Below are 11,627 nucleotides of genomic sequence, written 5' to 3' on the forward strand. Positions count from 1 at the left end.
GGTAAATGGTAGGGCATTGAGGAATGCAGTAGAACACAGTGATCTAGGAATAATGGTGCATAGTTCCCTGAAGGTGGAATCTCATGTGGATAGGGTGGTGAAGAAAACTTTTGTTATGCTGGCCTTTATAAATCAGAGCATTGAGTATAGGAGTTGGGATGTAATGTTAAAATTGTACAAGGCATTGGTAAGGCTGAATTTGGAGTATTGTGTACAGTTCTGGTCACCGAATTATAGGAAAGATGTCAACAAAATAGAGAGAGTACAGAGAAGATTTACTAAAATGTTACCTGGGTATCAGCACCGAAGTTACAGGGAAAGGTGGAACAAGTTAGGTCTTTATTCTTTAGAGCGTAGAAGGCCAAGGTGGGGGGGGGGGACTCGATAGAGGCATTCAAAATTATGAGGGATTATGAGTGTTGACGTGGATAGGCTTTTTCCATTAGTGGGAGAGATTCAAACAAGAGGACATGAGTTGAGAGTTAAGGGGCAAAAGTTTAGGGGTAGCACGAGGGGGAACTTCTTTACTCAGAGAGTGGTAGCTGTGTGGAACGAGCTTCCAGTAGAAGTGGTGGAGGCAGGTTCGATTTTGTCATTTGAAAAAAAAAATGGATAGGTATATGGACAGGAAAGGAATGGAGGGTTATGGGCTGAGTGCAGGCAGGTGGGACTAGATGAGAGTAAGGGTTCAGCACGGACTAGAAGGGCCGAGATGGCCTGTTTCCATGCTGTAATTGTTATATGGTTATAATCGTACAAGGTTGTCACCATCTAGACCATGATATAATTCTACACCTACTATCCAGGAAGAGGTACATAAGCTTGAAGTCCCACGCAACTAGGTTCCAGGGCAGTTGCATCCCTTCAACTATTCCGTTCCTGAATCAACATGCACAACCATAATCACTCCGGGTTAGTAACACTATAACATCAATATGTTGCAATAAAATGAATATTTTGCCTAATTTTATTCGTTCTTGTAAAAGCTCTGCATAATTTAAGGTTGGTTAAGTTATTGTTTTGTGAATTACTTTACTTTATTGTCACCAAACAATTGATACTAGAGCTTACAATCATCACAGTGATATTTGTTTCCGCGCTTCGCGCTCCCTGGAGTACAAATCGAAATAAATATAATAAAAATTTAAATTATAAATCATAATTGGAAAATAGTAAAGGGAAAGTAAGGTAGTGCAAGTCAGGTCCGGATATTTGGAAGGTACGGCCCAGATCCGGGTCAGGATCTGCTCAGCAGTCTTATCAAAGTTGGAAAGATGCTGTTCCCAATCTGGCAATGCAGGTAACATGAAGCTGTGCGCTTACGATGCCGCGGCAAACATGCTTTTCATCGTGCCGCAGCATATACATACTTAACATATGACTATAACGAGACTTTGGCCGTGACCCGAGTTGTTTGCAAACCCGCCCACTTTCGGATGTGACGAACAGTTACGTTCACCGGATGCTTTCGGTTTGGGTGAAAATACCGGAGAAGCGGCAGGAAAGCAAAGAGATTGGGGTAGGGTTCGTCTTCCGATCCAGCGTGGAAGAGGCTTAATTTAAAATAAAGAAAACAGAAATGTGGTCTGTGAAAAGAAACACGTACAACAAACTTTCTCTACTCAGAGAACACAGAGACTGGCAGGTGTATCCGTGCAGAGGGTCGCCACCGATCGCTATGACCCGGGGCCTCTGCACTGACCACCCTGCAGCGTGGCTTCGCCGGAGTTGGGGGTGAGTGCAAAAGGAGATTTTAACAAAATCTGTCTGTGGATCCGAAGGTCAGCGCTGAAAGGCGCAGAGTTACTGTAAACCTGATAAAATGCAGTCCCCACCAATGCACGGCCACCGTCACGTCCGCAAAACTACTCTCGGCCCCTGGTAAACCTGACCCTCTCTTCACAACCCCGTTGATCCCCCGATCTGAACGCACCAAGATCCTGAGCGCTGTTGCTCTCCCCGCTGGCGGATTTTCCCGTCGCTGCAGCTGGACTCTCCCGCTTTCGGATTCCTTACTTCAGAGCGGAGAGCGCTCTCTCCCGACAGGCTCCCAAATATTCCGGTCATTTCACTTTTCGAATGTCACCTATTTTCGGATTTTAACATATAAAATCCGGCAGCATGGCAGAGAGAGCTCAGAACACGATCCCCAGACACGGGTCTCGGCAGCACCAGCGTTCGCTCCCGGATCACAAGCCGTGGCATTTCCATATCGAGAGTTCCATTCGGCGAACAAGACCCGTTTTCGGAGCTGATTCTGGTCTCAGATCGGTGCTTTATTCAGTGTCGGGTGAAGATGGCATTGGGCCGTGCTTGGAGAGTTTGCAGTGTGTGGCTGTTGTTGACCGTGACCCTGACCCTGGGCTGTGAGAGGTTACAGTTACTGCAAGTTCTCAACAGAGAGACTCTGGTCAAACTGAATGAAATGGTGAGTTGAACCCGCTCCCAGAGACCGGTCCTGACAGTCCCCGGCTGTTTGCTGTTACCAATCAGGTGATTTCAAAGAGTCTGTTGTCCGGTGTTTCTGTGTGTGGGGATTGTCAGTAACGTTGATATCTTCTGTCTCAGGGTGGCCGCCTCCCTCGACACTGTGTGACTGAGAGGCTGTCGTTGAAAACCAAGCCCTTGGAGCTGGTGAAACTTTCGGCGGAGGTTCCTGTGAGTAATCCCTGCATTTTATTTCTATGTTAATCATTCGAGATATTCTTGCAGAGTAATGTTGAGAATCGTATCTGAACTTTATACAGAGAACAAAACGATGATAGAATGTCGACATTTTCTCTCCAAGTCGCTCTCTTCCTCTGTCGTTGTCGCTGATTCTAAGGAAACCATTCACAATTAATATATCTCACTTCTGTCATCACACGTCTTGGGTTCTCTATGGTGACCCGTAAAGCGCTGGGTTTCTTGGTTTTTCGAGCACCGGTACTTACTCATTGTAACTTTACCCAGGGTCGTTAAACACGTGTGCTTTCTGTTTAATCTTGTCAAATTAATTGTGACTGTCACGGGTTTCCCTCATTCTAAAATACTTTAAAGAGGACATTTAGCGCCGATCCCAGGGCTCTGTTGGTACTCCTCTGTATCACTGGTGCCTGGCCTCCACGTGGGAGTCCGCCATTCTTCTGCACCTGGGTTCAGTCAGCGTCAGCGCTCACCGTGACAACTTCATTCACGTTTCCTCTCGCCCATTCACTGGTAGTTCACTCTCTGTACCTAACACCCACTGGCTTGCTCTACTCCCACTGAACTTGCCAATATCTATGAACTTGTATTTTCTACTCTCACGACCTCTTGTTACCTCAACTCCCCATTGAATTTATCTCCTCTGTTAATCTGGAAATCCATTCATCCGTCTATCGTTACACAAAATGGGTTCACTCTAGGTGATTTCACCATCTACTCCGGTCTAACGATTTGACACCTCATTGTAATATTTTTCACAGGCCCAGGAAAGGATCCAGATTGTCCATCAGACCCTGCATCACCTCCGCAGGATCTACCGTATGAACCTGAGCTCAGTCAGCTGGGTCCAGAGCTCAGTGGAACACTTCCGGCTTCTGTTGGATCGGCAGCTCAAAGAGCTGGATGTCTGTGTCCGGAAACCAGGCTCAGGATCCAGACCAAGGAAGAATGCCACAATTCTTAAATACTTCCGGAAGTTGAGAAAGTTTCTGAAAAGGAAGGTGAGTTGATATGAAAACGTGTAATTGCCAACACATTTCTTCAGTCCTTTTATAACCACATAACCAAACAATTACAACATGGAAACAGGCCACCTCAGCCCTTCTAGTCCATGCCAAACGCTTACTCTCACCTAGTCCCACTGACTTGCACTCAGCCCATAACCCTCCATTCCTTTCCTGTCCATATACCTATACAATTGTTTTAAATGACAATATCGAACCTGCCTCTACCACCTCTACTGGAAGCTCGTTCCACACAGCTACCACTCTCTGAGTAAAGAAATTTCCCCTCGTGTTACCCTTAAACTTTTGCCCCCTAACTCTCAACTCATGTCCTCTTGTTTGAATCTCCCCTTCTCTCAATGGAAAAAGCCTATCCACATCAACTCTAACTACCCTCTCATAATTTTAAATACCTCTATCAAGTCCCCCCACAACCTTCTCCGCTCCAAAGAATAAAGACCTAACTTGTTCAATCTTTCTCTGTAACTTAGGTGCTGAAACCCAGGTAACATTCTAGTAAATCTCCTCTGATTTTGTTGACATCTTTCCTATAATTCAGTGACCAGAACTGTGCACAATACTCCAAATTTGGCCTCGCCAATGCCTTGTCCAATTTTAACATTACATCCCAACTCCTATACTCAATGCTCTGATTTATAGCTAGCATACCAAAAGCTTTCTTCACCACCCTATCCACATGAGATTCCACCTTCAGAGAACTATGCACCATTATTCCTAGATCACTCTGTTCTACTGACCACATATTTTATATGTTTTCATTATCTAATGCATTGATCTGTCATTTTCACTTCTTCAGGGATTCAGTGAATGTGCCTGGGAGATAACCCGCGTTGAGACCAGGGCACATTTACAACAACTCTTCCTCATTATGGCAAAAATTAGCAAAAATATGTGAAGATTCTGCAGAGACAACCACATGTGTGACTGACATTAATGGCTATTTACCTAAAGTGCGTTTTATTTATGGAAAAAGATTGCAAAAGAAAAAAAGAAATTTGAACGAAAACAGAAGTTGAAGGAAATTTTACACGTGGAGGAGAAAACTGGGTTAATGACTTCGGTCAACAAAAAAGTTACATCATGAATCCCCATCAACAAGCGAACATTTTCAGTATTTTCTGACTTTACAATATATTGTGTTGTTACATTGCTGTGATTTTCAGTTGGCAAGTAAGGGAGAACAGAAGATGTCTAGATGTTTATTCACATGCCAGTGTTGACTTAATTTATTGATATTGATTTTTGTATGACTATCCTGGATTGAGATCTAAATTTGGTGAATGATCCTGAATCCGTTCCCGTTTTAAAGACAGTCAGATCCTGCAGTGCAAAATTTCATTACTGGAGAAGATGCGTGGTGCTTCGAATTATGTTAACTACAACACTAAAGTGAGATGGATAATCACTCATTTTCCACAACATCATGTCCAAGACATGTTGCAATTTTTGCCCAGCTTCCTTTAGTGTTAGCAATTTCAGTTGGCGAGTTGTAGGGCGTTCCTCCTTTCCGAGGCTTATCTGTTTATTGCCATTCAATTTTCTGCAAATTCTCCCTGTACTTGTTGCTCTTGCGATAGGAGTACGATCGTGAATTTCTAAGCCTGCATTACGCTCTGGTAGGTGATGGTCTCTAGGACCATTGATCTTGAATTTATCCCGAACTGACAGTATTCAACATGTACTTGTTAACCCTATAGTCTTAAGATAAATTTATATTAATTTATTTATATTTATTGTGATATTAATGTGCAATTGTGACTCATTAATTTTAATTTATTACTATTCCGAGATAAGCAATGGAAATATTTTTTCTAAATTAAAAACTTTTTGTAAAGATGTGGATGTTAAGTGTTTTCAGTAATATACAATGCTAGAGGTATACTATATATATGATCTTCCTCAAGGAATATAACTTTTGAAGTTTCTTGACACTCCCTCCACGACCCCTTGGACCCCCGATCTGAACGAACGCACCAAGAGCCTGAGCGCTGCCGCTCTCCCCGCTGGCGGATTTTCTGCTGGACTCTCCCGCTTTCAGATTCCTTACTTCAGAGCGGAGACCGCTCTCTCCCGACAGGCTCCCAAATATCCCGCAATCATTTCGCTTTTCGAATGTCACCTATTTTCGGACTTGAACATATAAAATCCGGCAGCATGGCAGAGAGAGCTCACAACACGATCCCCAGACACGGGTCTCGGCAGCATGGCAGAGAGAGCTCACAACACGATCCCCAGACACGGGTCTCGGCAGCACCGGCGTCCGCTCTCGGATCACAAGCCGCTGCCTTCCCATGTCCAGAGTACTAGACGACAAACAGGACCCGTTTTCGGAGTTGATTCTGGTCTCAGGTACATCATGTTTAAAGATTTGAGGAGCAGAATTAAGCCGATCGGCTATCGAGTTTAGTCCCCATTCGATCATGGCCGATTTATTTTCCCTCTCAAGCGCATTCTCATGTCTTCTTCCCACTAACTTTGACGCCCTTGCTAATTAAGCATCTATCAACATCCACCTTCAGTATAACCCATGACTTGGCCTCTATAGCAGTCTGTGGGAGTTCATCTTAAAGACTTACACCTTCTGGTTTAAGAAATTCTACATAAACCCTGCTCTAAAAGGACACCCTTCTCGAGTCAAGTCGTCACTTTTATTGTCATTTCGACCATAGCTGCTGGTACAGTGCATAGTAAAAATGAGACAACGTTTTTCAGGACCATGGTGCTACATGAAACAGTACAAAAACTAGACTGAACTACGTAAAAAAACACAGAGAGAGAGAGAGAAAAAAAACTACACTAGACTACAGACCTACACTGGACTGCACAAAGTGCACAAAACATTGCAGGCATCACAATAAATAATAAACAAGACGATAGGGCAGTAAGTTGTGTCAGTCCAGGCTCTGGGTGTTGAGGAGTCTGATAGCTTGGGGGAAGAAACTGTTACATAGTCTGGTCGTGAGAGACTGAATGCTTCGGAGCCTTTTCCCAGATGGCAGGAGGGAGAAGAGATTGTATGAGGGGTGCGTGGGGTCCTTCATAATGCTGTTTCCTTTGCGGATACAGTGTGTAGTATAAATGTCCGTAATGGCGTGAGGAGAGACCCCGATGATCTTCTCAGCTGACCTCACTATCCACTGCAGGGTCTTGCTATCCGAGATGGTGCAATTTCCAAACCAGGCAGTGATGCAGCTGCTCAGGATGGTCTCAATACAACCCCTGTAGAATGTGATGAGGATGGGGGGGTGGGAGATGGACTTTCCTCAGCCTTCGCAGAAAGTAGAGACGCTGCTGGGCTTTCTTTGCTATGGAGCTGGTGTTGAGGGACCAGGTGAGATTCTCCGCCAGGTGAACACCAAGAAATTTGGTGCTCTTAACGATCTGTACCGAGCAGCCGTCGATGTTCAGCAGGGAGTGGTTGCTCCGTGCCCTCCTGAAGTCAACAACCATCTCTTTTGTTTTGTTCACATTCAGAGACAGGTTGTTGGCTCTGCACCAGTCCGTTAGCCGCTGCACCTCCTCTCTGTAAGCTGACTCGTCGTTCTTGCTGATGAGACCCACAACGGTCGTGTCATCGGTGAACTTGATGATATGGTTCGAGCTGTGTGTTGCAGCACAGTCGTGGGTCAGCAGAGTGACCAGCAGTGGACTGAGCACACAACCCTCGAGAGCCCCTTTGCTCAGTGTGATGGTGCTGGAGATGCTGCTCCCGATCCGGACTGACTGAGGTCTCCCAGTCAGGAAGTCTAGGATCCAGTTGCAGAGGGAGGAGTTCAGGCCCAATAGGCTCAGCTTTCCAATCAGTTTCTGAGGGATGATTGTGTTGAATACTGAACCGAAGTCTATGAACAGCATTCGAACGTATGTGTCTTTGCTGCAGGAAGAAGCGAGACTGCAGGACTTCAATTCTGTAGGTACGCCTTCAGGTCCCTAGACTCCCCTACGATAGGAAATAACCTGTCCACATCCACTCTTTCTAGGCCTTTCAACATTCAGTCAGTTTCAAATAAAATACTCCCTCTTTTTTCTAAACTCCAGAGAGCACAGAACCAGAGCCATCAAACACCCCTCATATGTTAATCTTTTCATTCCCGGATCATCCTCACAAGACCCCTCTGAACGCACCCCTATACCAGTGCATCCTTTCTTAGATATGGGGCTGGAAAATGTTCATAATACTCAACTGCGGTGTGAGCAATGCCTTATAAATCCTCGGCATCACGTGCTTGCTTTAATACTCTCGTCCCCTCGAAATGTATTTGTCTTCCTTACGACAGACTCAACCTGCAAGTTAACCTTTAGGGAACCTTGTACTGGGCATCCCAAGACTCCTTTCACTTCTGATTGCAGAATTTGCCCCCTTTAGAAAATAGCCTTTATTCTTTCTACCAAGGTGTATTACCATACACTACCCTTCACTGCATTCCATCTACCACGTCTTTGCCCATTCACCTAACCTGTCTAAGTCCTTCTGCAGCCTCGCTTCTTCCTCAGCATTACCTGCCCCTCCACTTACCTTTGTATCACCCACAAACATGTCCTCAAAGTCATCAATTCTGTCATCCAGATCATTAACATATAATGTGAAAATTAGCAGACCCATCAATAACCTTGCGGACCATCACTCGTCACCGGCAGTAAACCAGTAAAGGCTTCCTTTAATCCAACCATTTGCCTTCTGCCAGTCAGCCAATCTTAGAACGTAGAACATAGAATAGGACAGCACAGCAATAGGCCATTCGGCCCTCAGTATTGTTCTGAAGCAGCTAGGAAGCAACTCAAAAACACCCAAACACTAATCCTTCCTAGCTGCACAGTGGTGATATCCCTTCATCACCCTGACATCCATGTGCCCATCCAAACATCTGTTAAAAGCTTCTAATGTATTTCCCTCTACCACCACACAGAGAGTGCATTTCAGGCATCCATAACTCTCCAAGTTAAAAAACCTACCCCTCATAACCTCCTTGAGCCTACCCCCTCTGACTTTCATGCCATAAGGAAACCATGCTGCCTTTGGCCTATTCTATTGTGTGCTCCAAGTACCCCATAACCTCATCCTTAATAATAGAGACTAACATTTTGCCTACCACTGAAGTCAGGTTATCGGGCCTATGATTTCCTGTCTTTTGCCTTCCTCCCTTCTTAAAGGGTGGAGTGACATTTGCAATTTTCCAGTCCTCTGAAAGCATTCCTGACTCTAGTAATTTTTGAAAGCTCACTTCTAGTGCCCCACAATCTCTTTAACTGCGCAAATAATATCACAACCAGCATCCACCACAGATGATTGAATGATGTAATCTACTCTAAGGAACTGACTGCAGATTACAAGGATTCCGTTTCCAAAGGGCTCTTGAGGGATCTAGACAGAGGTGTACCAAATTCTGGGTGGCATAATTAGCATGAATAGCAATAAAATTTTCCCCAAAGCAAATTACACAGATTTATGTCAAAATGTAAAAGGTGTGGATGGGATATAAGGAAAATGAAACTATTTTCTGCGAGTGTATAGTTGGAATTTGAACATGCTGTCTGAGAGGGTGGTGGAGGAAGAATCCCTCAGAACATTTAAGAAGTATCTATATGAGCTCCTCAGTTGCCAAGGCTACTGACCAGCTATCGGTAAGTGGGATTTCTTTCAGTGGCATATTGTTGGGAGGGATGAACCAAAAAGACTTCAGGGCCTTTTTCTGTGACGTAATGGCCCCGTGGCCCTACGACTCTGTGACTTGCATTTTCTCAAGTTCTGAAGTGTAGATGTTCGTGTTCTATTGCTTTTTTTTCCAAAATATGTATTGGCCATTGTACATTGGATACCACAAGTTACTGACATAGGGAGTCTGGGCTCACATTGCAAGACTCTGCTTTTCAGTTCCTATTCCCTGAATCATGTTTCACTAACCACTTCACTTAAATTCTATTTCCTTGTGCCAACGTAGCTGATAAATAATTGTCTATGCTGTTCTTTTTATAAGTTGCTGCTGATTCTTTTAAACATTCCATTCAGACAATTCCTTCCACCAGCGTGCTTGATCTCCCCTTCATGAGATTGCATAGGTCTATAAAATCTCCCCCTCACCATCTCTAGCTAAAACAGAACAGCCTACATTCCCTGAGTCTCTCCATATTACTGATATCCTGCTATGGATACTATGCATTCTGTCGAGTCCTGTCACTCTGTCTTTCACCTGATGCCTTACTCACAGCTATCAGCTCACACCCAGCTTGGTTACCAATTGCAGATCACATAGCTCTGAACTTCTTTCAGATCACAGAAGTCTGCAGTCCTTCTTCTGGGTGCTGATAGCTTGATAGGGATGTTTAAGGTGCTATTCTATTCAGATACATAGCATTCTAATTTAATTCTAAAGCTTATTAGCATCATAGCCTATCTAATGCCACCATGTGTGTTTTGCACAGGCACAGGACTGGATCTGGATCATCCATCAGACCCTGCATCACCTCCGCAGGACCTACAGTATGAACCTGAGCTCAGACTGGTGGGTCCAGAGCTCAGTGGAACACTTGCAGCTTCTCTTGGATCGGCAGCTCAGAGAGCTGGATGTCTGTGTCCGGAAACCAGGCCCAGAGAAGGAAGAATGCCGCAATTCTTAAATACTTTCAACTACTGAGAGAGTTTCTGAAACAGAAGGTGAATTAACATGAAACCTTGTGATCACCAAAACATTTATTCAAACACTTTATATTGGGTTATTATATAATGTATTTCCTTTTCTCTCTTTCAGGAATTCACTGCCTGTGCCTGGGAAGTAACCTGTGCTGAGACCAGGGCACATCTACAACAGCTCCTTCGCATTATGGCAAAGATAAACTCAGGACTCTGAAAGTTTTCCAGTTATGTGGAGACATGCCATTATTTATTTTAAAAAGCTGTTTTCTGTGTTAATGGTGTCCCAAAATTTTGTTAACTTATTGTTATTTATTGAAGAATATACACTTCTAGCTGCTTTTTTATACTGTTCTTTTTAATGAAGATGAGAGTTTAAATAAATTGTATCTAAAATCACACTGTTTACTTATGTTGGCTGATTTCCCTTACTTAGATGACGGAATTGATGGCTTTGTGGCCAAGTTTGCAGATGATATGAAGGCAAGTAGAGGGGCAGGAAGTTTTGAGGAAGTAGAGAGGCTACAGCAGGATGTAGACAGATTAGGAGAAATCTAGGCAAAGAAATGGCAGATGGAGTACAGTGCAGGAAAGTGTATGTTCATGCAATTTGGTAGAAGAAATGAAAGGGTTGATTATTTTCTAAATGGAGAGAAAATACAAAAATTTGAGATGCAAAGGGACTTGTGCAGGATTCCCTAAATGTAAACTTGCAGGTTGAGTTGGTGATGAGGAAGGAAAATGCAATGTTAGCATTGATTTTGAGAGGACTAGAACATAAAAGCAAGGATGTGATGTTAAGGCTTTATAAAGCATCAGTGAAGCCTCATTTGGAGTATTGTGAGCAGGTTTGTGCCCCTTATCTTAGAAAGAGTGTGCTGAAATTGGAGAGGGTTCAAAAGAGGTTCGCGGAAATGATTCCAGGTTTGAACGGCTTGTCATATGAAGAGATTTTGATGGCTCTGGGCCTATATTCACTGGAATTCACATGAATGAGATGTGACCTCAGTGAAACCTATAGAGTGGTGCAAGGCCTTGATAGAGTTGATGTGGAGAGGATGTTACCTATGATGGGGGAGTCCAAGACCTGAGGGCACCACCTCAGAATTCTCCTTTTAGAATGGAGATGAGGCAGAATTTCCTTAGCCAAAGAGTGGTGAATCTGTGGCATTCGTTGCCATAAATGGTTGTGGAGACCAAGTCTTTGGGTATATTCAAGGCAGAGGTTGATGGATTCTTGATTGGTCAGGGCATGAGGGGATATGGGGAGAAGGCAGGAGATTAGGGCT

The 11,627-nt window shown here is 44.0% G+C and overlaps 1 protein-coding gene and 1 pseudogene across 1 annotated transcript; both read left to right on the forward strand.

Moving 5' to 3' along the window:
* Window positions 1–1,701: 1,701 nt before the first annotated feature.
* On the forward strand, window positions 1,702–5,493 carry LOC132392137 (interferon tau-like; the record flags this gene model as incomplete). Its single annotated transcript, XM_059965986.1, has 4 exons — window positions 1,702–1,734; window positions 2,569–2,658; window positions 3,447–3,686; window positions 4,507–5,493. Coding segments are annotated over 4 exons (462 nt in total), but the record flags the coding sequence as incomplete, so codon positions are not given.
* Window positions 5,494–9,293: 3,800 nt separating this feature from the next.
* LOC132392138 (interferon alpha-B-like) lies at window positions 9,294–10,555 on the forward strand (annotated as a pseudogene).
* Window positions 10,556–11,627: the final 1,072 nt, after the last annotated feature.

This window comes from Hypanus sabinus, chromosome 4 (assembly GCF_030144855.1).
Source record: "Hypanus sabinus isolate sHypSab1 chromosome 4, sHypSab1.hap1, whole genome shotgun sequence".
NCBI lineage: Eukaryota > Metazoa > Chordata > Chondrichthyes > Myliobatiformes > Dasyatidae > Hypanus > Hypanus sabinus.